At 48.7% G+C, this 25245-nt stretch overlaps 1 protein-coding gene across 1 annotated transcript; it reads left to right on the top strand.

Annotated features, from left to right (window-relative positions):
* Positions 1-1301: 1301 nt before the first annotated feature.
* On the top strand, positions 1302-24823 carry Trim25 (tripartite motif containing 25). Its single transcript, XM_087910112.1, has 9 exons — positions 1302-1987; positions 6216-6311; positions 10325-10558; positions 12956-13124; positions 15781-15846; positions 19448-19471; positions 19798-19896; positions 19980-20078; positions 20567-24823. The coding sequence occupies exons 1-9, from the start codon at positions 1394-1396 to the stop codon at positions 21094-21096; spliced, it is 1911 nt and encodes a 636-aa protein (XP_087766238.1). The 5' UTR covers positions 1302-1393; the 3' UTR covers positions 21097-24823.
* The last annotated feature ends 422 nt before the right edge of the window (positions 24824-25245 follow it).

Below are 25245 nucleotides of genomic sequence, written 5' to 3'. Positions count from 1 at the left end.
AGAGAGTAAAGGGCAGTCACTTACTTTCCATATAATTGTGTTTTGTTGTTTTTGTTTTCCTTAAATTATTATGTGTTTGGTCTGTGTGCGTGGGTGGGGAGCCCTGTGGATAATTTTGTGGAGTCTTTTTTAAAAATTTTTTTTTATTGAGCTCTACATTTTTCTCTGTTCCCCTCCCTGCCTTTCCCCTTCTTTTCAATCCTCTCCCAAGGTCCCCATGCTCCCAATTTACTCAGAAGATCTTGTTTTTTTTTTATACTTCCCATGTAGATTAGATCTATATATGTCTCTCTTAGGGTCCTCATTGTTGTCTATGATTTGTGGGCTGGTTTTCTTTGCTTTATGTTTAAAAACTACTATTGCATTTCTGGTGGGAATGCAAGCTGGTACAACCCCTTTGGATGTCAGTGTGGCGATTTCTCAGAAAATTAGGAAACAACATTCCTCAAGACCCAGTGATACCACTTTTGGGTATATATCCAAAGGATGCACAATCGTGCCACAAGAACGTGTGCTCAACTATGTTCATAGCAGCTTTGTTTGTCATAGCCAGAACCTGGAAACAACCTAAATGCCCTTCGACTGAAGAATAGATAACTAAAATCTGGTACATTTACACAATGGAGTACCACACAGCAGAAAAAAAAACAACACCATCTTGAATTTTGCAGGCAAACGGATGGAGCTAGAAAATATCACTTTGAGGTAGGTAACCCAGACCCAGAAAGACAATTTTGTAAGGTCTTAACCAGGGTTAAGTAACTGGATTTCGGCCCCGTGGCCTTATCCTGCACGTCCTCCCACCCAGGCATTTCCTCAACCCTGCTTTAGATGTTGAGACAGTCACTCACTCTGTAACCTAGGCTGGCATCGAACTCGTGGCAATCCTTCTGCCTCAGCTTTCCAAGAGATGGAATTACAGGCACAAGTCATTGTGTTCTGCGTCTACGTATTTTATTCTGTCTTGCTTTAATGAGGACAATAAGACCTGTCTTATTTTGGAGGGGCGGTTGGGACACCCAGAGCACGGACGAATATTCTCCAAAGTGGTGCTGCACTCTGGGAGGACACGGGCCCTGACTAGGAGGGTAGGAATACCCCAACTGCCACAGTTCATCTGCTGAGTGACCCTGAAAAGGCACCTGGTGGTCGTGCTGCGGCTGCTCGGGTCGCTGGGGGCCGTCAGGACTCTGCCTGTCGCCCCACCTTCGGCTCCCAGTACCAGCCCAGAGGCCTTAAGCCCGCCCCCGCCTCCAGGGACCCACGTGACTTCCTGAAAGCCCAGGGCGCCGCCCCTCCTGTCCAGTTTCGATTCCTTCGCTGCTCTCTGAGCACCGCGCGGTGGTGTCTGCCGCTGTCCCAGCGCGTCCCGTCGGGTGCCCCCAGGAGCGCGATGGCCGAGCTGGTTCCTCTGGCCGAGGAGCTGTCGTGCTCCATCTGCCTGGAGCCCTTCAAGGAGCCCGTCACCACTCCTTGCGGCCACAACTTCTGCAGGTCGTGCCTGGATGAGACGTGGGTCGTCCAGGGCCCGCCGTACCGGTGCCCGCAGTGCCGCACCGTGTACCAGGTGCGCCCGCAGCTGCACAAGAACACGGTGCTGTGCGCAGTGGTGGAGCAGTTCCTGCAAGCCGATCAGGCGCGGGCGCCCGTGGACGACTGGACGCCCCCTGCCCGCTCCGCCACTTCCAGCTCAGCCACCCAGGTGGCCTGTGACCACTGCCTGAAGGAGTTCGCAGTGAAGACGTGCCTCGTGTGCATGGCCTCTTTCTGCCAGGAGCACCTGAGACCGCACTTCGACAGTCCCGCCTTCCTGGACCACCCCTTGCAGCCACCCGTCCGTGACCTGCTGCGCCGCAAATGTCCCCAACACAACCGCCTTCGGGAATTGTTTTGCCCGGAGCATGGCGAGTGCATCTGCCATATCTGCCTGGTAGAGCACAAGACCTGCTCCCCAACACCCTTAAGCCAGGCCAGCGCCGACCTGGAGGTAGGGAATGGCTGGTGCGGATATAGAGGACGTCCCGGGCCAGCTAAATTGTGGAGAGGGCCCATCCTGGGTATCTAGTACAGTGGATTGCCGGAGGAGATAGGCTTTACTGAGCCAGAGATCCACCTCTTCACACGACTTCATGGCTCTAGGCTCCTAAGGCCACTCTCTGTAAGTTGGGCAGTAGAGGGCCAGCCCCACTGGCAAATCAGAGAGCCAGGAGGTTGTATAGCCTTCCGCTTATCCATTGCCTGCTTTCTCCAGTCCTCTCGTGTCTATTTTACATAGCAGACAACTGGAGGCACCCTCTGCCTGCCCCCAAACCTGAGATTTTCCAGTGGAGTTTAGTAGTTTTGAATATTGACTATGAGCCCTGGGGTTTACCTTCCTCCACCCTCCCTCCCACTTCCCACACCCCCAGTTCCTGGCAGCATGTAAGAACTGTGTGCTAGTTCCTTCCACAGTTCAGGAAAACAGTCCCAGAGAGATTAGCTTCGCGGTGCTAAGGCAGTAATTGTCCAAACAATCAGAGCTGGGAAACAAGCTGCTCAGACTCACCGTTCTGGTTTCTCGTTCCCCTGTAGACCACCAGACTGGTGTCCACATCTGTTGAGTTCAGGAGCGTGAGCGTTCTTGCAGGCTGTAGGCAGAAGCCTGTGTTGATCCGGACGGAGAAGCCTGTGTTGATCCGGAGGGTTCTAATGGACAGGGAATGTGGGCAGAGCCTGAGGAACCCCTGCATGTGATCTGTTGCGCTGTGGTGTAGCCCATCTTTTTTCTTTTTCTTTTTCTTTTTGAGACAGGGTCTCACTATTACCTAGTCCTGGCTGCCCTGGAACTCACTCTGTAGACCAGGCTGGCTTCAAACTCAGAAATCCCTCCTGCTTCTGCTTCCCAAATGCTGGGACTACAGGCATGTCCTACCATGCCCGGCTAGTGTAGTCATTCTTGCTGTGTGAAATTGAGCAGGGATTTAGCTTCTGGATCTAGGTCCACCTTGATAAAGACAGGAGAGGGGGGGAGTCAGAGTTCCTGAGGGCCTTCCAGGGTTTTGATGATTTAGAGGCTCCTCTCTTCGCCCTGTGGACTCAGCAGAAGCTGCCCCTCTACCACATTTGTCAAAGTGTGATCTGATCTCGTTTCACTAAATGGCTGGGAAGTTGAGACCTGTCCCAGTGTTGTGAACGGAATCGTAAGCCTGGGTGAGGTTGGCAGGTTTTGCATTGGTGCCAGGAATGGGATCCCAGCTCTGCTCCCTTTTACCACAGCCCTTTCCTGACTTTGTCTGGGGCTTAGCCAGGTTCCTCTAGATGTTTTCCCTTTGAAGCTTGGCAGCTGGACCTAAAGGTACATCTTTTGAGTTCACCTCCTCGGTACCCCCCCCCCCCCGCCCGTGTGGGTATGGACATCCTTTTTGTGGGTATGGACACCTTTGATTCTACCTGTTCTAGAAGAAAGTATGCTTAGCCTTTGGAACCTGGGGTTCTGCTTTGCCCCACAGAGCTAGCTGTTTGGCTTAAGGCAAGTCACTGCGGATCTCTGGGTAGGTTGGGCCTCCTGGGAAGTACTTCGGAGGCAGAATTCAGTATCGGAAGGCTGGGTGCTCAGGAGTCTCCTCCCATATTCAATGCCAAGATCTGGGTTCAAACCCTGACTCCGCTCGTAGCTTTCAGGCACAAAATGATAAAATGGGGGACATGGTGGTGCTAGTCTCAGGTATAGTGAACGTGGGGTGCAGGTGGCATGGTTCCTCATGTCTGTGATTTCAGCACGTGGGAGGCATAAGCAGGGAGATCATCGTGAGTTCGAGGCCAGCTCCAGGGTGAGACTGTCTCAAAACAACAAACAAATGTCGAGATTGCTTAGCTGGTAAAGGAACTTGTCACCAAAGCTATGACCCGAGTTTGATCCCTGGGACCTATATGGTAGGAAGAGAACCAACTCCAGCAAATTGTCCTTTGACTTGACATCCATCTGCATGTGATCACGTGTGTGGGTGGACACACACACATACATAAATATAATAAGAATTAAGGGAAAAACACCATAAAAATAAGAGAGACAGTAGATAAGGCAGCCTATGGAAAAACAATTTTCTACAAAATCTCCATATTGGTCGCTACCATTTTGTTATTGGGCCTGTGTAGATGAGGCACCCCATGCTCTGGGAAAGCCACGGACAGGGCACACTGTCCTAGCGGTCTCTGTCTCAGTCCAGAGGACTTGCCAGTGATCCCTGCAGTAACCTGGCTTCCAAGGAGGGCGCTTTTAGAAGCACCTATTCCCCAGGGCAGGAGGGCCTGCCTAGCCTGACCTGAGCCTCTGTTCTCTTTCAGCCTTTCTGTCTAGAGCTGGAGCGAGTGGCCATTCCCGCTGTCTTTTTCATCCTGGTAGCAGATTTCCCTGCCAATCTTATGCCCATGTCTTTTTTGACCCAGCTGCTACTACTAGTATTTCAGTGCCAGCCCCTGACAAGCAAGCACTGCTACTGTCTTGAGTATCTTGGCTGCTAGTTTGGGGATGCAGACTCAGGATTCCATTCTCTCCCATGTGGAGGACCCAGTTTCAAAGTGTTTTTTTTTTTTTTTTTTTTTTTTTTTTTAATCCTTGGCCAGTGTTCTGTTATCACCCCCTAAATCCTTGACTTGCTTCTCTTTGGTTTGGAGTGGGGTGGAGTGGACCCCCCATCCACAGTGAGGGAACTGTTATTTGGTTTGATTAATAGTGGGTAACCCTTTCAGCAGGGAGGGCTCCCAGGGCAGTTCTGGAAGTGAACCAGGTGCTAGTGTTCTCAAGTGTCTTCCAGCTTGCGGGAGGGAGGCAGGATCTGCCTGGGTTTGTCCTTTGACCCAAATCTATCTCGGCCACTGTTGGAGGCCCGGGGGAAGGGCCGTGTCACCGAGGCTGAGTCAAATATCACTGACCTGGGCTTTCTGGCTAGAGTCTGCGCAGCCTTGATCTCTGTATCCAGCCCTTGCATGTGACAGAGGCTGGTTGAAATCCAGCCTCCAGGTCAGGTTCAGCTCCAGGCGACTCTGATGGAATAGAGGAAGCAGGAAAGTAGAGGAGAGGGCGAGAGTGTGTTGAGCTAGCTGGTTAGGGGAAGAAAATGTTTGTTTGTTTTCCTAGAAATTCCTAGCATACACAGTTTATATAGTCTATACGTTTAGTACCAGAACTTTAGCTGTACCAATTACTAACAGTGTGGCCTTGGGCGAGTCATCCGTGTCCTCCGTGTCTCCAATGTCCCTTCTAGGCACTGCACTTCGCTTTAAAAAGTTGGTAGATGTCAGGTTCTAGGAGGGTGCCTGGCGCGTGTAAGCACTTCCTAACAGCCCTCATTGTGGCAGTGGAGCATTCCTTCTCATCTCTAAATTGCCACCATTCCATCTTAGCAGGGACACAGGAGACCGTTGCTTCTGAAGGTGGTTTTGAATCAGCTTAGCGGTTTCAAGCCTGGTTGACCAGCTTATCCTGATTCCCAGCATTCCGTGGCCTCAGCCTGAGGTGGCCAAGTACAGTTTGATATTTGTCCCTGCCTTGCTGGAGCGGACCAAACCTCGCCTAGCTTCCTTCAGCAGTTCGAAGGCACCTCTGAGGATGGTAGTCTTGAGTGTTGGGCTTCTTCGCTGGGTTCTGTTCTCCTGGAAACTCAGTTGCTTTGTTAGCTCTCCAGTGTCTTGAGTGGACCTTTCCTTTGACATTTTGTCTGCTTTCATGGGTGTTTGCTGTGGTAGGGCGAGTGACCTCACCCGCCATCACAGAAGCAGCTGTTCCAGATCATTCTGTCTCTGTGAGCGTGGCCGCTCACCATTATTTCCCTTGCTTGGATTTCATGAGCTGTAAAATGAGTAGTTGCGAATGAAGTGTGTTGGAATAGAAGCCAACATTTAGTATGGCCTTAGGCTGATCCAGGCCATGCTCTGAACATGGATCTTGTGTTGGTTCGTCTTCCCGATAGCCCGTGTAGGCAGACACAGTGGTATCTGTTCAGAGCCAAGGAAACAGGCTGAAGACACATAGCTGGGAAGGGGATTTCGAACAGTCATTGTGGTTCCAAGTCTTGATGTTTCTGTATTGTCTGCCTAAAGGGATAAAGGGGGGCACCAAATACAAGAAGCCCGGGGTAGGCAGATATACCAGCGGGATGGTTGGTGAGGATGGCCCCCAGCGTGGGGGGCTTGGAGGCTAAAGAGGGGCTCTCTCACCCTGTGTGTTTCCTCTGCAGAACAAACTGCGGCATAAACTCTCCATCATGCACAGCCACATCAGCGGGGCAACCCGAGCACTGGACGATGTGAGAGCCAAGCAACAGAGTGTGCACGTGAGTGACTCCCCCGCTGCTGCCTGGAAACGTGGGAACACCGTCCATCCTTCAGGGAGGACAGACACAGCTTGGCTGTGGCTGGGAGTGTGGTTCTGTCGGTGGAGTGCTTGTGTAGCTTCCTCGAAGTCTTGGGTTCCACTCCAGCACCTCAGGTGCAGGAGGATCAGAAGTTCAAGGTCATCTCTGGTTACTTAGTGAGGTCCAGACCAGCCTGGCTGCCTGAGACCTTGTCTTTTGTTTTGGTTTTGTATTGGAGACAGGGTCTTACTATGTAGCCCTGACTGTCTAGGAACTCACTGTGTGGGCTAATCTGACCTCGAACTCACAGAGATCTGTGTCTGTCTCTGCCTCCTGAGTACTGGAATTAGAGGTGTGCACCCTCATTCTCAGCAAGAAACTCTGTCTTAAAAAAAACAACAAAAAAGCTCCAGGTGGTGGTGGTTGTTGTGCACTCGGGAGGCCCGACTGATTTACAGGGCAAGTTCCAAGACAGCCAAGGCGACACAGAGAAACTCTGTCTCGATAAAAAACAAACAAAAAGGTCTTGCATTCCAAAAACTGCACGTCCAAGAAATGGTCTTTTAAACACAAATTGAAAACTGTCTGTAAGCCCAGCCTTGGGAAAATCATTAAAAATCAAGAATAAGGGGCCTAGAAAGATGGCTTAATTCATAAAGGTGATGGTTGTGTAAGTCTGGCACCAAGTGCAGGGACTCCAACAAGGTAGTTCGTTTTGTTCGGTTTAACAGCCGAAGCCCACACCAGAGTAACCCTTGTCCTGTAGCGTAGCTTTGCCCCACACAAACATCCTACTGTCCTGCTACTCCACAGCGTGAGGCTCTCGTGTCTTTGATTGAAGCTGGATTTCTCTCTCTCTCTCTCTCTCTCTCTCTCTCTCTCTCTCTCTCTCTCTCTTTCTTTTAGAAAAACCAAAGACTATTATAGAAACTGGCTGCCAGGGCGGAAGGTATTGAAGAACAAAGAGGCTGGCAATTCCAGGATTTCACAGACTGTAACATGTATTAAGGATTTATTGGCAGAAGGGTTTGTTAGGTAGCGACCAGACAATAGTGCCTCTGTGCCCCAAGGTAAGAGGAAGGGGTTTATGTTCTAAGCTAGGAAAAGGTGGCACATGGCAAATTGGAATGTACCTAGCTTTTCTATAATAGTAGTAATAATAATAATAACAATTATAAATGGACATTTCCTGTCCTGACCACCCACTCCCAAATAACAGACTTAGAGGCTGAATATTACCTGTAAATGCTCGGTCGATAGCTCAGGCTTGTTACTAGCTAACTTTTACATTTAAATTAACCCATTTCTATTACTCTATGTACTGCCATGTGGCTTATGGCTTTACCTGTCCTCTAGCATGTCTTGCTTTCTGGGTAACTGGCTGGTGTCCCGACCCCACCCTCCTTCTTCCCATCATTTTCATTTTTCCTGCCTAACTTCCTGCCCAGCTGTTGGCCTGTCAACTTTTATTAACCCACGAAAGTAAGACATATTCATAGTGTAGAAAAGGATTGTTCCACAGCAAATAATGATGATGATGATGATGATGATGATGATGATAATACTATTAACATGTTCTGTAGGGTTTGGGATTTGTGTTAGGGTCATCTGGCAGTTATGACCAAGATGGCAAAATTCATGTCAATCTGGGTCTTTGCTCTGGGTCACCCTTACCTGCTTGCTCTAGCCTGGGAAAAGGGGAACAAGATGGAAGATACTAGCAACAAGCAATTTCCTTTTAAGCAATCACTGTGGTGATACAACATACCCCTTCTAGCCTTACCACACTGGAAGGAATTTAGCTACCCTGGCCAAACCTAGTTTCAGGGTAGTCTGGAAAATGTTGTCTGAGAAGCTGTGTACCCGCTTGACACTCCTGGGGTGTTCTCTTACAAAGAGCACTGAAGGATGCTGGTGTTCACAGGAGGAGGTGGAGCGAAGGGCTGGGTTCAGAGTGGAGGAGCAGTGAAATGGCTCCGTGAGTAAAGGTGCTTGTTGCGCCATCCTGACAACCTGAGTTTGGTCCCCAAGACCAGTGGAGAAGGAGAACCAGCTCCCGAAAGTTGTTCTCTGACCTCCTGGGGACGTATGCACACAACAACAACAAAATAATAACTAATAATTATGCCGGGCGGTGGTGGCACACACCTTTAACCGCAGCACTCGGGAGGCAGAGGCAGGCAGATCTCTGTGAGTTCAAGACTAGGTCTACAAGAGCTAGTTCCAGGACAGGCTCCACAGCCATAGAGAAACCCTGTCTCGAAAAAAATTAATGATTAATGTAACAGTTTTTAAAAAGTTGAGTTCCACTCTTTGAGTGTACAGTGTATATTTTTATTTGTTATGTTTGATTCTGAACTGTTACAGTTACCCAAGAAGTCCGTTCAAAAATCTGACTGTTGAAGCAACACTGTCTACCAGAATCATCCCAGGCACCTCTGATTTTCTTTTTTGAGATAGGGTTATAATAGCCTGTATAATAGCCTCAGCTGTCCTGAAACTTGCTTTGTAAACCATGCTGGTCTTGAACTCATAGAGAGCCCACCTGCCTTTGCCTCCCAAGTTCTGGGTCTAAAAGTGTGTACCACCATCACCTGGTGGTATCGAGTTTTTGACATCTAGTGTCTACTCATGAGTCATGACACATTTCCTCTTGGCACATTTCCAAAGCTCAGAAGCCACATGTAACACTCAAAAGGAGAGTTCTAGGGAAAGACCATCTTTAGGAACCTTTTGAAATTGTTTCATGCCTTCTTTTAAAAATTTACTAGGAACTGCCTCTGCCTTAAGAAATTAATATCCCAGCCTGGCAGTGGTGGTGCACACCTTTGATCTCAGCACTTGGGAGGCAGAGGCAGATGGATCTCTGAGTTCGAGGCCAGCTTGGTCTACATAGTAAGTTCCAGGACAGTCAGGGCTATGCAGACAAACCCTGCCTCGAAAAATAAAAAATAAAAAAAGGTAATATCTGCAGTGTATTTCCACCACTGTTCCTACCTTATATTTATACCCTAGCCAGTTCCAAGGGGTAGTCACCATCTTGAATTGTTGATTCGTTCCCCCGTGTTTATGTATTTATGCATGTCTGTATGTGTGTGCCTTCCTTAATAGCAAACACCACCATTTCGTTAATGTCTGAGCTTTGTGTGAAAAGAATCATACTGCTGCTTCTGCTTCTGTGTTTTTCCCTGGTGGAGATGGATCCACACGGACCTCTCGTTTATTGTTTAATGTTCCCATCTATGGTCACTTCTCAGTCTTTGCATCGTCTCTCCTATGTTCAGGTTCCCCACCCCCAGACAGTCTTACTCTGTAGCCTAGACACAAACACCTGGGCTCAAGCGACCCCCCCCTGCCTCAGTCCCCAGAAGAACTGGGACAATAAACATGTGCCACTGTGACCCACTCACTTTTGCTGTGTCAAACAGTGTTGCTTGTGAACAGTTGTCTCTCCTCCTTCCCACCCCAGTCTGGAGATGAGTGAGGGTCACATGTAGCCCAAGCTGGCCTCAAGTAGGGCCAAGCAGCCAAGGATGACCTTGAACTCCTGGTCTTTCCTGTGTCAGCCTCCCAAGTGCTGGGATTATGTTTGTGAGTCGCCACACCTGGATTTTCTTGTTAATATTTGTTTTGTTCTTTGAGACTGGGTTTCTTTGTGAAGCCCTGGCCATCCTGGAACTCACTCTGTCGACCAGGCTGCCCTCAAACTCAGAGATCCACCTGCCTCTGCCTCCCGGAGTGCTGGGATTAAAGGCATGCATGCGCTATTACCACCCGGCGCTTGTGAACATCCTTATATGTGCTTCGGGGGTAGGTGATTAAGAGTATTGTCCTAGGTATTGGGGTTGCTGGGTCCTGGTGGACGGGACATTGCCAAGTACCATGAAGGGTCATGCAGTTCCTGGTGCTTGCTCCCCTCTCCCGGACACCCAGGGGTGCAGCCTTAGCATCTCCACCAGTCTGACTGGAACCCCTTCACCTTGGCCTTGTAGGACTCTATGAGTAGGAAGCTGGAACAACTGAGACAAGAATATACGGAGATGAAGGCTGTCATTGATTCGGCAGAGACCGGCTCCACACGGAAGCTGAAGGAGGAGGAGAAGAGGGTCTTCGGAAAGCTGGAAACCATCTACCAGGTTCTTGTCAAGAAGAAGAATGAGATGCATGACCTGAAGGCAGAGGTTGAGCTCACCCTGGCCAAAGGGGACGAGTTTGAGTTTCTGGAGGTGAGTCGGGCCGAGGCTGCTGTCGTGCGTGTTAGCGTCCCAGAGCTGATAGCCGTCTGGACTTCACGGAGTTGGGGCTGGAAGTGTCTCGGAGACATGCTCTGTTTCTGTGCTCTGCAGCAGCTCCCCAGACCTGAGGGGCTTCAGAGAATGGCTGATTATTGTCTCATGGGTCCTTGATCAGCAAGGACCTTGGCTCAGCATCTGGGCGTGGCTTCCCCATGGTTGGCATCAGCAGTCCAGCTGCAGGCGAGGCTGTATTGATTTTGGAGCACAGGGTTGTTTTCCAAGTGCGCCTGGCTGCTCTCGGAATTTGAGTTCCTTGGGGCTGTAGGTCAAGTGTACACTCTCTTGCTGGCTGCCTGCTGAGGCTTTCTTTCGACTTGGCAGCGTGTGCTGCCCTCTAGGAAGGCCCGAGTTCCTCTAGTAAGGTCTTTTACCCAATTAAGTATCCTGGCCCACGCAGAATAATCGCCCTTAGTTAATTCTCTCAGCTTGTTTGATGTCTTCAGTGTCCCGGTGGCGTACCTCCTCTGTCCCTTGTAAGTTTGTTGGGGCAGCAGCATCTTTTCCTGTGCATCTGCCCTGTGCTCAAGGAGACGGAGATGGAGGGTCTGTGTGTAAGAGGAGACTCTTGGGACCATCTTAGTCCTCCCTCACGTGGTCCCTGAAAATGTCTTTCTGAAGCACTGTCTTCCTGCTCTGTCTGGCCCTATGCTTCTTAGTGTGGTCCATGAGTGAGGTCCTTGCTGTCCCGACAGGCTCTGTACTCTCCATTCCTGCTGAGTGTAAACACCATGTTGGCCTCCTCTGCCCAGTGGATTATGTCCTTTTTCCAGGGTCCACCCTCTTGGGTCCTGGTGTTACACATTATTAGTGCTGCAGCGTAATGTCCCACTCCGTCACAGTGCTAATGATGTCATTTCAGATGTGCTTGTTTTTGTATACCCTTTGGCTGTAAGCCACATCTTGTCACTTCCCCCTTCCCCCTCACTTAGACAGTGCAGGACCTAGATCTGTGATCCACCTGGTTTTGTTGGACTGCAAGTCCAAACATCAGGGAGGAGTTGCTCCAGACACCACTCACATAACCACAATTGATGCAAAAGCAAGAGGATTTTTATTCTGTCATGACAGGGCCCTTCAGGTTCAGGATATGAAGGACATCCAATAGCTGTTACAGCCCATCTTTTAAAGCAAAAAGCCACAGACACAAGTGGGGGGAACCTGAAGGTTGTTTTCCAACTTATTGGATTGGCTTATTCAAAGGGTCACTAGCAGTGATTGGTCTATTTCAGGGCAGGAGAATAGCTGCGTGGTCAGATGAGATAAAGGGAGCATCTATGGGCCATCCTGACCTTGTTCTAGTGACTAAATCAATACATCAGGAACTGAGTCAACATCTGTGGGTTGTCTTTGCCTCAATTCCCAGAATGGAGTTATGTTTGAAGATTATTCACAAGGACACAGGAGGATGAGCAGTCCAGCGTGTGTGTGTGTGTGGGGGGGGTGACTGTCCTGTTTCCAAAGGATAAGAGGTTTCAGAAAATGTCTTTAGAGCTGAGAGGCCTCAGAAACGCATTTAGAGTCTTTCAGTTTGGTCCCCCAAGGACCCAGATTCCCTGCTCAGTACAGAAGTGATGGAACTTCCTCTGGGTGTGATACCTGCTGGTGCCCTGGTGAAGGTTTCCTCCTGCCCCTGGGAGCTCATTCCTGTGCCTAAGAACTGGAAAGGATTCAAAGTCCTTGTCTGAGTCCCCTTCATTCCAGAGGACTCAAGTTAGTGAGATAACTTTTTAAGTTCAGTGACATTCCCATCCCGACCCCCGTCCCATAGGGATGTCCTAGATCAACCTTGTTTGCCATCAGACATTCCTGACCATCTGATTAGAGCTTTATTGGGTTGGAGTGTCCTGTATCTCTTGGGAGGAAGGGAGGAGCTCCAGAGACTCTCCTTGGCATAGTTTCTATGCAAGTCACTTGCCATGTGACCTCTTTACCTGCTTTGTAAGCCAAGTGACCTCTGAGGTCCTTCTGGCTCCAGTTGTTTGTTATTTTATTTTTATTGTATGAGTACTCTGTCTGCATGTATGCCTGCATACCAGAAGAGGGCATCAGGTCCGATTAGAAATGGTTGTGAGCCACCGTGTGGTTCCTGGGAATTGAACTCAGAACCTCTGGAAGAGCAGTTGGTGTTCTTAACCACTGAGCCATCTCTCCAGCCCCCGTCTCCAGTTCTTTAGAAGACACTTCAATTGCTGGTGACCTCGGGCTTGTGATTGAAGCAGGCAGGGGCTCATTGTTGTCATAGGAAACATCTTGTGGGATTGATGAGAGTGGAGCCCAGGCCCTGGCTTCCCTTGAATTGCCCATCCTTAACACCTTGACTTGTTCCAGAAAGCTGCAAAGTTGCAAGAATTGTCAACGAAACCAGTCTACATCCCCAAGATTGACCTAGACCACGAGTTGATAAAGGGGGTCTACCAGGGCGCCATGGACCTCAAGAATGAGCTGAAGCGCTCCCTCAAGCAGCCCCAGGAGAAGGCTGAGGAGTCCGTTGGCCCAGGTAATAACAGTGACCCAACACACGGGGGCTTGAATTTCAGGGGTCTTGAAACTGCGTTCTCCATTGGATGTGTCTCTGCTTTGTCCTGACGTCACAGCTCTCCTTCCAAAAAGAGCTTTAAGGCTTGGTGGTCTGATGGACTCTGGAGACCAACTTGGATGGGTTTTGAGTGACCCTGGATAGCCAGTGTGTTTGGACAGGGACAGATGGCTAGCTCCAGGATCGGAGAAACCTCACGTTCCTCCTTGGCACACCTGTCCCTGAGATGGCACACACACCTCAGCCACCATCGTGTTTTGCTGCTTTACACATGCCCACCCCACTGGTACCACCCAGTTCTGGGGACCCATCCCAGTGTGTGCCAGGCAAGCCCTCCACCACCGACCTGTATACCCAATCCTTGGTTGTTTGAAGCAAGATCTCTCCATTGGCCCAGACCGTCTGGCCACCTCCCAAGTACTGGGATTACAGGTGTATACCACCACACCTAGCTACCAATTTTTTTTTCCTCTTCTGCCTCTGCCCCCAAGTCCTGTGCAGACATCACCTGCCTGCTATCTGAGACTATCACTTGTGCTCCGTGACCATGTGAGCTTCCTCCAAAGTCCCCCTGCATCTGCTGCTATTGCCAAGAAAAATCCTTCCTGGCAATAGCAGGAAAATACCTGGATTTTTCACCTTGTTTTCCTCCTAACCTCCATTGTCCTAAAGTGACAGACCAGACCTTGACCGTCAGGACAGATTAGATACTGTCCCCCAAGCCCTCACACATCTCTCTACAGTCTATCTCTCAGTGTCATGCTTCCTGCCACAAGACCTTTATATATATCCTCCCAACACACTTGGCTGGGGGCATCACATTCTTCACCAGCTAATTCCTTTCTGCTGTTTTATTGTATTGTTTGGCTTTGCTGTACTGACAACCTGCCTTCATGCACTAGACAAGTGCTATCTATACCCATGGCCATTTTGAACATTTTTATTTTGAGGCAGGATCTTTTTTTGAAATAGGGTCTCTCTCTCTGTCTCTCTCTCTCTCTCATGTGACTCAGCCTGTCTTGGAACTTGCTATGTAGACAAAGCTGACCTAGAACTCACAGAAATCCCCCTGCCACTGCCTTCCAGATTCTGGGATTAAAGATGTATGCCTGGCTTCGAGGAAGGATCTTTTAAATTGCCTAGGCTGGCCTTGAGTTTGCAATCCTCCTGCCTCAGGCTGCTAAGTAACTGGGGTTAAAGGAATCTACCATTAGGCATTTTAGTTTTGTTAGGCATCTGTGTTTCTTTCCTGTAGCTGTGATCAAATATCCGGACAGAAGCAACTCAAGAGAGAAAGGGTTTATTTTAGCTCCCAGCCCACACCACAGTCCCTGGGGCAGGATATCAAGGCCGCACAGTGTGAAGCAGCCGGTCACATGACATTTGCAGTCAGAAGAGCAATGAATTGTTTGCATATTAGTGCTCACCTTGATTTCTCCTTTTGAAACAGTCCAGCATCCCAGTCAGGACGGGTCTTCCCACCTCAGCTAATGCAATCTTGATAACCCTCCGCAGGCGTGCTCAAAGGGCCGCCTCCCAGTTGATTCTAGACTCTGTCAAGCTGATGACGTAACATTCACCCTCACACTGGGCTTCCTTCTCACTGTGTGGAAATCATTGAGCCATTACATTTCTCTGCCAGGTTCCAGAACCAACATTCTCGCTCCTTTGAAAAGACAACACATTTATTTATTTTGTTTGCATGCATATTGTCTGCGTATGCATTTTGTATGTGTACGTATGTGGACATGTACACTATGACACGGGCGTTGAGATCAGAGGACAACTTGCGGGAGTCAGTTCTCTCCTCCCACCGTGCGGGTCCCGGGGATGGAACTCAGGTTTGGTGGCAAACTCCTTTACCCACAGAGCCATCATCCTACCAGCTCCATTTCCACTCCTTAGAGCAGGATTCATTTCCTCTGGAATCCTTTACGTAGGTGCCATTTTCTTGCTCCTGGAGATTCCTGTCCAGCATCCTCAGAGGTGGGGATCTCTGTGAAGGTTGGAACTGTGTTCTGTTGTTAAAAAGCTGTCCCGTGGTGTTGCGCAGAGAAGCCTGACTCGCTTGTAAAATCCCTGTTGAATGACAGGCGATGGCCTTGAATTTCATGTGGCCAGCCCAGGGTCCTTGCAGAAGGGCTTCTGAAACAGGGACAAGGAGGCACCTTTGTGGAAGATTCTAGAAGTACTTCACAGGGGGTAAATCTGTGAGTGACTAGCCTGCTGAAGGAGGGAAGAAAGAGCCAGTGGGCAAGAAACTGACATTGGCCTAGTCTCCACTCCACACCAGACACCTTGACCTCATTCAGGGGTACCATCAGCCATCATCAAGTTGGAATCTTTGATGGATGGCCAAAGAAACCAAATCTCAGAGAAGTCCCGGAATTGGGTGCTGCAGAGGAGACTTCGCCCCAGCTGCCTTTTAAGCCGAAGAGAGAAGGAACAAACAAATTGGTCCTCTTAGCATTTAATTTCTGTCTCTTGCAACTAAATGGCTGGGTCAGTGGGCGAGCTGTGTGTCTGTGTGAATGTTCTGCCCACAGCCTTGACAAACCCAGCTCTGGGAGTTGGTGGGGAGGAACTACATACAGCCATTCCCTTTTCTCTGGCACAGGTGGCGTGGGAGGTCATGGTCCGGAGTCCACATCCAAGCCTACACGCCCTGTGAAGAAGCCCCAACGTAAGTAGCCTCCTCTCATCTCTCTGGTGTCAGTGTGACTATGGCTGACAGATGAGACCATCCCGTCAGCTACTGCGGCACAGGGTCAGGCATTCACTCCACTGGGACAGGGAATCTGACTTTTCTGTTTACAGTTGACTGTGTGGGATAGTGGTCACCAAAGCTGCCATGTGTTTAAGAACTATTTGATATACTCCGAGCGCAACCAATAAGTGTGCTCTCTACCCAACCGGCTTTAATGCACAATGACGTTGTGTGTGTTGTTTCTCCCTCTTTTTTTTTTTTTTTTTTAAATCTTTCCTGTCTTTCAGTGTGTGTGTGTATGTGTTCAAGTTTGTGTGTGGGAGTGTGGACACATCGTGCATATGTGAAAGTCAGAATTCAACGTTGGGTGTCAGTCATTACCTTCCACCTTGTTTGAGACAGGATCTCCTGTTTGCCATGGCCTAAGCCAGGCTCACTGGCCTGAACACTTCTCGGATTCCCCTGTGTCCATCTTGCTGTAAGAATGCTGGGATTTCAGATGCATGCTACCCCATCGAGCACTGTCTGGGGTCTGAAGATCTGAACTCGGGTCCTCATGCTTGCGTGGCCAGTGCTTTCCCTGCTGAGCCATCTACCCAGTCTCGTGTTTCTCACTATTTTCCCCTATTGACCTCTTCTACTGAGCCAAAGAAAATGTTTTCCTAATTGCCGGGTGGCAGTGGCACACACCCTTAATCCCAGAGTCAGGCGGATCTCTGTGAGTTCAAGACCAGCCTGGTCTACAAGAGCTAGTTCCAGGACAGGCTCCAAAGTCTCTACCCGCCCCCCCCCCCCCAAAAAAAAAAAGAAAAACAGAAAATGTTTTCCTAATTGTTCCTACCAGTGGGAATTTGAATCTACACGTGTACAGTATATTTGTTGATTTATAAAAAGAGTAAACAGCAAGCAGGGCATGATGGTACATGCTTTTAATCCCAGCATCTGTGAGTTTGAGGCCTATCTGGTCTATGTAGTGAGTTCTAGGGCAGCCAGGGCTCTGTCGAGAGACCCTGTCTCTATAAAGGAAAAAGAAAGAAAGAAAGAAAAAAAAAGGAAGGAAGGAAAAAAAGAAAGAGCACTGTTTGTTTGTTTCAAGACAGAGTGTCTCTATAGTCCTGGCTGTCCTAGAACTCGCTTTGTAGGCCAGGCTGAGCTTCAGCTCACAGACCTCTGCCTGTCTCTGCCTGTCTCTGCCTGCCTCTGCCTTCCAAGTGCTGGGATTAAAGGCGTGCGCCACCACCACCTGGCAAAAGAACACTTTTTCTACCCCATACTTCAAGCATTAGATTTTACCCCTGTTCCCTTCCCCTCATCAGGGATGGCGTCACTGTCAATGGGAATGTGGATATGGGGCTGGGGAAGAATAGGATGGACCTAGTATAGTATGGTCCCTCACTTTGGAAAAATTATAACAATTGGCCCGTGGAATGAAGGCAAGCGAGGTTCCCGTGGGACACACTGCTTGTGAGAACTCTTTTTTTTTTTTTACATTTTTTTATTGATATTTATTGAGCGCTACATTTTTCACTGCTCCCGTCCCTGCCTCTCCCCTTCTGGTTTCAATCCTCCCCCAACCCCATGCTCCCAATTTACTCAGGAGATCTTGTCTTTTTCTACTTTCTACTTCCCATATAGATCAGATCTATGTAAGTGTCTCTTAGGGTCCTCATTGTTGTCTAGGTTCTCTGGGATTGTGATTTGTAGGCTGGCTTTCTTTGCTTTATGTTTAAAAACCACCTATGAGTGAGTACATGTGATATTTGTCTTTCTGTGTCTGGGTTACCTCACTCAAAATAATGTTTTCTAGCTCCATCCATTTGCCTACAAAATTAAAGATGTTGTTATTTTTTTCTGCTGTGTAGTACTCCATTGTGTAAATATACCACATTTTCCTTATCCATTCTTCAATCAAGGGGCGCATAGGTTGTTTCCACGTTCTGGCTATGACAAACAAAACTGCTATGAATATAGTTGAGCACGTGTCCTTGTGGCACGATTGAGCATCCTTTGGATATATACCCAAAAGTGGTATTACTGGGTCTTGAGGAAGGTTGTTTCCCAATTTTCTGAGAAATCACCATACTGACATCCAAAAGGGCTGTACCAGCTTGCATTCCCACCAGCAATGCAGAAGTGTTCCCTTTTCCCCACAACCTCTCCAGCATAAGTTGTCATCAGTGTTTTTGATCTTGGCCATTCTTAAAGGTATAAGCTGGTATCTCAGAGTTGTTTAGATTTGCATTTCTCTGATGACTAAGGATGTTGAACATTTCCTAAAGTATCTTTCAACCATTTTAGGTTCCTCTGTTGAGAGTTCTATGTTTTGGTCTGTACTCCATTTTTTTTTATTGGATAATGTGATCTTTTGGTGTCCAATTTCTTGAGTTCTTTGTATATTTTGGAGATCAGGCCTCTGTCTGATGTGGGGTTAGTGAAGATCTTTTCCCATTCTGTAGGCTGTCGTTTTGTCTTGTTGGCCGTGTCCTTTGCTTTACAGAAGCTTTTCAGTTTCAGGAGGTCCCATTTATTATTTGTTTCTCTCAGTGTCTGGCTGCTGGGGGTTATATTTAGAAAGTGGTTCCCTGTGCCACTTGAACACATGTTGAGGTCTTTGATCCATTTGGACTTGAGTTTTGTGTATGGTGATAGATATGGGTCTATTTTCATTTTTATACATGTTGATATCCAGTTATGCCAGCACCACTTGTTAAATATGATTTCTTTTTTCCAGTTAATATTTTTTGCTTCTTTATCAAAGATCAGGTGTTCGAAGTTGTGTGGATTAATATCCAGGTCTTCTATTCAGTTCCATTGGTCCTCCTGTCTGTTCTTATGCCAGTACCAGGCTGTTTTCAGTACTGTAGCTCTGTAGCAGAGTTTGAAGTCAGAAATTGTGATGCCTCCAGAAGTTCTTTTATTGTACATGAGAACTCTTTATAACCCTCAAGCAAGCAAGCTGGGACTGCTTCCCCAGGGTCAGTGTGAGAAGGCATGGAGGTGCCCTGCTGTTAGTGGTGTTAGGGGGTGCAAGAGGAACGTGGGTGAACTTTACTGCTTGCTGCTTGTTTATAATGTGTAAGTTGTCTTCTGCAAACCACTGCTGAACCTCGGTCTCTCTGTGGACCAGAACACCTGGCGACTGAGCGTGCTCGGAAGAACCCTAGGGAAGGCAGGTGTTTTTTAAGCACTGTGGTAATACTTAACCAAGACTATTTTTTTTCCCCTGACTTCCTCTTTTTTTGCTTGCTTTCTTTTGGTAGTAAAAATGCATAGACCCTAAATGTACAGTTAAATACATGTTTGACAAATGGGTCCCATCTTACCATTACCCAAATCAACATAAATGCTTCCTAGAAAATTCCCATCTCCTCCTAGTCAGTCTATACCCCCATGTCCCTGGTGGGGTTCCTGTCCTTGTAGATGTGTGTTGCCAGCCACCCCCTTATATTTGAAGTTAGGCCAGCCTTCCTCAGCTTACATGTGGCAAGTGTGTGCTGATGAATGTTATATGGTCTTTTATGTATAGCAGTGTGCTTTAAAATTTCTTAATCCTAAAATCTTTCTTTCTTTCTTTTAGAGGAAAAGAAGACCAAGAAACCCCGTAAGTTGTGCATTTGTTTATCTTTTTCTCGTGACTTGTTTGGGCCTAGAGCTAACACTGAGAGCGACCGTTGACCTGCTTTAACAAAGGCTCTGCAATGGCCCTGTCCTTCCAAATGTCCGCTGTGAAGGCAGCCAGGCCTGAGCAGGGAAAGGAAGCCCAGCGTAACTGAGTAAGACAGATAAAGAGCCTTATCTGGACTCACTTGTGTGGCCCTGACTGGTCAGGCGGTTGGTGGAAGTTGACAGCCACCTTAGAAGGGAGGAGAGGTCATCTGGCCTCTGTGTCATACTGCTGTTTCACGTCTGTCTCCCCTCACCTTTCAGCTACTGCTCCTGGACCCACTCCCAGCTCTCCCTCATCCAACACGCCCACCTTTGGAGCTCCTGGGCAGTCAATGGACTTTAAAACAACTATCCCTGATGGTGAGTTGTGCCCTAGCACCAAGGAGGCCTCTGCCATTTGTCCTGAGCTTGTCTTGAATACCACTCTCTGTTTCCTCTTCTAGCCACGCCCAAACCCAACACCCCACAGCCAAACTTGACTGCGCTCAAAGCCAAGATGCTAGAAAACTTCTTAGCCAAGTCCAGAGCCCAGCTTCTGGAGTGTGAGTAGCTTGGCTAGATGGATGGATGCAAGAGTGGGTGGGCGTCCGGATGCGTGCATAAGCGGGTAGATGGATGGTTGGGCAGGTAGATGATGGGTAGGTAGATGGATGAACAGACAGAGGAGTGGGTGGTCAAAGCACCAGCGAGCAGCTAGTTGAATGGGTTGATAGATGATGTGTGTATTTGAGTGGGTGTTTGGAGAGATGAATGGTCAGTTGGATGGATGGGTGGTTGGGTAGATGGATAGGTGTAAGTGGATGGGTAGGTGGATAGCTGGATAGGCGTGTGTGTGAGTGGGTAGATGGGTAAGGTGGATGGTTAGTTGGATGGATGGGTGGGGGGGAGACTTGTGACTAGGTGGATGGGTAAGTGGATCTGTGGATGGGTAGTTCAATAGGTGGATGGGTGAAATAGCTACAGAGAAAGCTCTAAAGGTGAAAGGTCTTTGGGCTTCCTGCCATGGATTCCCTGGGGGATGTTTTCTCAGATGCCGTGAAAGTCATCTTCGACTACAACACTGCCCACAACAAGGTGACTCTGACCGACAACTACACCACCGCTTCTGTGGCCGAGGGTCTCCAGCAGTACCGCACCCATCCCCAGAGGTTCACCTACTGTTCTCAGGTCCTGGGGCTGCACTGCTATAAGAAAGGCATTCACTACTGGGAGGTGGAGCTGCAGAAGAACAACTTCTGCGGAGTAGGCGTCTGCTACGGCAGCATGGAGCGGCAGGGCCCCGAGAGCCGGCTGGGCCGCAATGCCCACTCGTGGTGTGTGGAGTGGTTCAATAACAAGATCTCGGCTTGGCACAACAATGTGGAGAAAACGCTGCCCTCCACCAAGGCCACGCGGGTCGGCGTGCTTCTCAACTGCGACCACGGCTTTGTCATTTTCTTTGCTGTCACTGAGAAGGTCCACCTGATGTACAAGTACAAGGTGGACTTTACCGAAGCCCTGTACCCGGCCTTCTGGGTCTTCTCTGCGGGCACCAAGCTTTCCATTTATTCTTCCAAGTAGGCAAGCCGCTAGGCCAGCCTCAGACACTTGGGCTTGCCGAGGAACATCCAAGACTGGTTAAAACACCGTAGAAGGGATCCTCCCAGGAGAACTTCCGAGTCCCTGACGGATAGGAGATTTGGCGGGGACCTGGGGAAGAGGCAGAGAGAATAAGACGGGGAGATTTGGCTCAGAAAGGGGTGGGGTGATTGTCTTGTGGGTGGGGAAGCATATCTACCTCCCGGTGCCCCTGAGGACAGGGTGACCCCCTCCCGTGTTCTGGGAAATCTCTCAGGCTGCTAGCTACTTGGGCAGAGCGGCAGAGAGTAAAATCGTTAGTGCTCCTGTTGTCTTTTTCTTTCTTTTTTTTTTTCCCCAAGACAGGGTTTCTCTGTAGCTTTAGAGCCTGTCCTGGAACTAGCTCTTGTAGACCAGGCTGGTCTCGAACTCACAGAGATCCGCCTGCCTCTGCCTCCCGAGTGCTGGGATTAAAGGTGTGCGCCACCACCGCCCGGCAACTCCTGTTGTCTAGCAGAAAGTCTGTGGCCATGTTTTCTTTCAGGTGATGGATGTCCACTCTTTGGGTTAGTCTTCAGACCCTCGTGTTTTGATTATGCCCTAGATTTAAAAAAAAAGAAAAAGAAAAAGGCCAGGTGTAGTGGTCTAGCTTCTAGTTCCAGCACTTGGGAAGCAGAGACAGGTGGATCTTTATGAGTTTGAGACCAGCTTGGTCTACATAGCGAGTTTCAGGACAGCTGAAGCTACATAGTGCGACCCTGTCATAAAAAACAAAGGAAAAAAACATGCAAACATCCAGTTTTGGGGATCAGCATGTATCACATGCTTTACTACTGAGCCTAATCCCTACTCTGAGTTTCCATATATCTCTTCCTCCCGGGAATCTTTTGTAGGTGAGGCTTCAAACTCTGATCTGTATCAGCTTGTGTCCATGAACTCTGATCTGGTTGAGATGGAATCTCTCTCTCTCCAAGGGCATCTCACCAGGGACATGTTGACTGTGGCCATAGAGCTGGAGGCCTTTCTTCCCATAGCCTGTGCTGGGAGTGGGGGTTGGGGAGCAGAAGAACCCTGGCTGGATTCACGGGACCCTGCTGGCTTTGCTCTTACTCATGTCTTGCCTTAATTGCTGTCTTCAGCAGTAATGTGCCCTTCCTCCGGATTGTAGATACTGGACTGTGGCTATACATGTCACCCTTTGTTAAGTGGCCAGCCACACCTCATTCCCATACCCTACCGTCATGCAGAAGGGCTTCATGTGGTTGCTTCAGGAGCCATGCGAGACCACCCACTGAGGTGACTCTGGCCTGAGGACCAGTGAGAGACAGCCATTTTCCTGTTTTTCCCTTAGCCACATACTGCAGGCCCAGTGCTGAGTCCAAGACTCATCACCTAACCTGGACCATTCTGCTGTCTTTCTCATTTGAGCCAATTCCAGATGCTCATATAGACCAAACTGTAGGTTAGGAAGACCTTTTTAAGATAAGAAAGAAAGAAAAAAAAAAAAAAAAGGAGGGTCCAGCCAGTGGCTGTTTTCTCTGCAGTCTTTCATGCAATGAAAATAGCCCAGGCCACTAAAGGGCAGGGATGGATGACCGAAATCTCCCCTCCCTTCTTCTGTACTGACGTCAAATCCAGAACCTGTGAGGATTTGGCCTCTTGTGACAGGAGTCTAGCTCTCTTTCCTATGTGGGGAGCTCCCTCTTGTAAGCCTTCCTATGAAGAAAGGTCACTATGGGGAAGGTGGGGCCCCTAGACTTTTCATATGGATGGATACTTGAGAACATAGCACATCTCAGATCTAGTAATGGAATTCCAGAGCTCTCAGCATTGGCATTCCTGACAGATGTGTGACCTGTGTCCTCTCCCAGAGGAATGTTCTGTTCCCTGGGAGTGTCTTTGCAGAGACCATGTCCCTGCAGATGATATGTGGCCTTTGAAAAGTTTTTTTTTTCCTTTGCTACACAAATTCTTGGTGATTCTTCTCTGAATTTGAAGATGTCTAAAGGCATCTTCGCCAATCTTCCGAAACAAAACCTGTTTGCAACCAAGTCAGACTTGGGAAACATTTAGGTTTAGAGAAGGAGAATGCCAAGGTTCACTGAGGGGTCCTGCTTGGGCTCTAATGCAGAAATGAGACCAGCAGTCAAGACTCTTCCCAGGCAATGTGCAGCTCAGGCCTGGGACATGTGTCCCTCTGTTTATGAGAGTCAAGCAGGCCACCAAAGCCCAGAGCTGTTCGAGGTGCTTTGGAGTTGTAAGTGGAGGAGTGTACCCTTGCTGTCTGGTACCTTTCTGTTTGCAATGGTAAGACCTCCCCTTCACCACAGCCGTTTCTTTCATCCTGTACCACAGGGTCCTGGAATGGACAGAAGCTGTGTATTCATCTCACCCCTCCTTGTGCAGAATCGGGCAGGTGGGAAGGTGGAGGATGGATGGCTCTGGTCACCGCTCTTGTCATTCCAACATGGCAGAGATGCCTAACATGGGTGACAGGAAAACCCCAGGGTCCTTTAGACATACAGAACTTGCCAGAAACGTTGATGTAAAATCCTCTCCGGCATGATAAACTAAAGGTCCAGTCTTTGTATTTATTCAGGACTGGCTGACTAGTCTTTTTAATTACTTGGAGATTGATTTTCAATCTGTTACTAATACTGGGGTTATCTTTTACATCATTTACCTCTCTATTGATTTTAGTGAATTACTAATGTTTTAGCTGATGACTTCTTGAACGTAGTGCTTTAGAGGCGACTCATTACCAAGATAATCATCATAAACAGGGCAAGGCTGGCCGGTCCTCACTCTGAATGCAGTGAAGTAGAATTCTGTGTCCCTTGGGGATTGAGGTGGGGGGGGGGAGAAATTGTCCCTTAATCTGAAATCCGCTGATGATGTGCTCACCCCCTGAAAGCTACTGCCCAGCGCCTCTGGGTGCTCAGGCTCCACTCCAGATCCCTTGAAGCCTACCGTAGTGTAGCGGCGATTGCAGGGAACTTTGGGGAAGTAATACTCAGAGAGAGGGTGTGGGGGCTTAGCTTCAAAAGATAATGCCAACGTGGAACATTGTTGAAAAGTAAGCCCCGTTTGAGTAACCAACAAGGAGAGATGGGAACCCGGGGCCTGTTTTCTTATTCTTCCTACTGTTGTTGCATAGGCTCGAACATTTCTATCGTGAAAAGTTCAATAGCGAAATGGAAAACAGGCCAGACCAGAAGATGGACCCCATTCATGATCTTTTCTACAGAGGAATGGGTGTCTCAGGAAATGGTGGCTATTAAAGGATTTGGCTGGCCTTTGTCCCTGGTTTGGGGGCATGTGGTGGGGGGGTGTTAAGTCCTTGGAATTTCCTGAGAGGATGGACTGTCATTGTTATTTGTCTCCCTGGTGGGAGATGGCCAAGGGTGGCAACTGGCCAATATAAAGACCAGCTTGATTAGAGGGTTGAGGCATTGAGTTTGAAGGACCCCTCTGGGGGAGAAGAGAGAACTGGGGATTGAGGTGACTCTGAGACCTCTGGGAATAATCCTGCCCTGGTGGAGACCTAGTGCATCTTCTCTGCAGATGGGCACATACATGGCTGTGCTTCATTCAGGCTGATGCACTCTTGTCCTAGGGTGGCCGGGCAAGGAAGCTCTGTGCTCCAGACCCCTCCAGACCTTGCCCTGTTTGTGTTTCTATGTTACTTTTCCTGATTCTTTTCATTTTAATAAAGTTAAAATCATAAATACAGGACTGTCCTGCCTTCTGTGAATTCTAGCAAATGACAAATGGTAGGCAGATCACAGCCACTCCCAGGATTTACAGTTAGTCAACATTGTGTGTAGCCTGAGGCCACCAAAGTGATGCTGGTGTCTGAGGCCAGGCACTACAGTGGGGGACTGTGTCCCTTAACTTGGGGTGCCACATCTAACTCTTGGTGGCTGACCTGGCCACTGTGTGCAGGACAGCAGTTGCTACTGGGACAGAGGTGATGGGACCTGCAAGCTTTGAATAAGTCCTGCTGGGCAGCCTGTCACACACAACACATATTCTTTCTTGTTGTTATTGTTTCTCAAGACAGGGTTTCTCTGTGTAACAGTCCTGAATGTCCTGGAACTCGCTTTATAGACCAGGCTGGCCTCAAACTCACTGAGTTCTGTCTGCCTCTGC

This window comes from Myodes glareolus, chromosome 9, assembly GCF_982192425.1.
Source record: "Myodes glareolus chromosome 9, mMyoGla1.1, whole genome shotgun sequence".
NCBI classification, from domain to species: Eukaryota; Metazoa; Chordata; class Mammalia; order Rodentia; family Cricetidae; genus Myodes; species Myodes glareolus.
The sequence above is the reverse complement of the archived record's forward strand: the minus strand, read 5'-3'. Positions and strand labels throughout refer to the sequence as shown.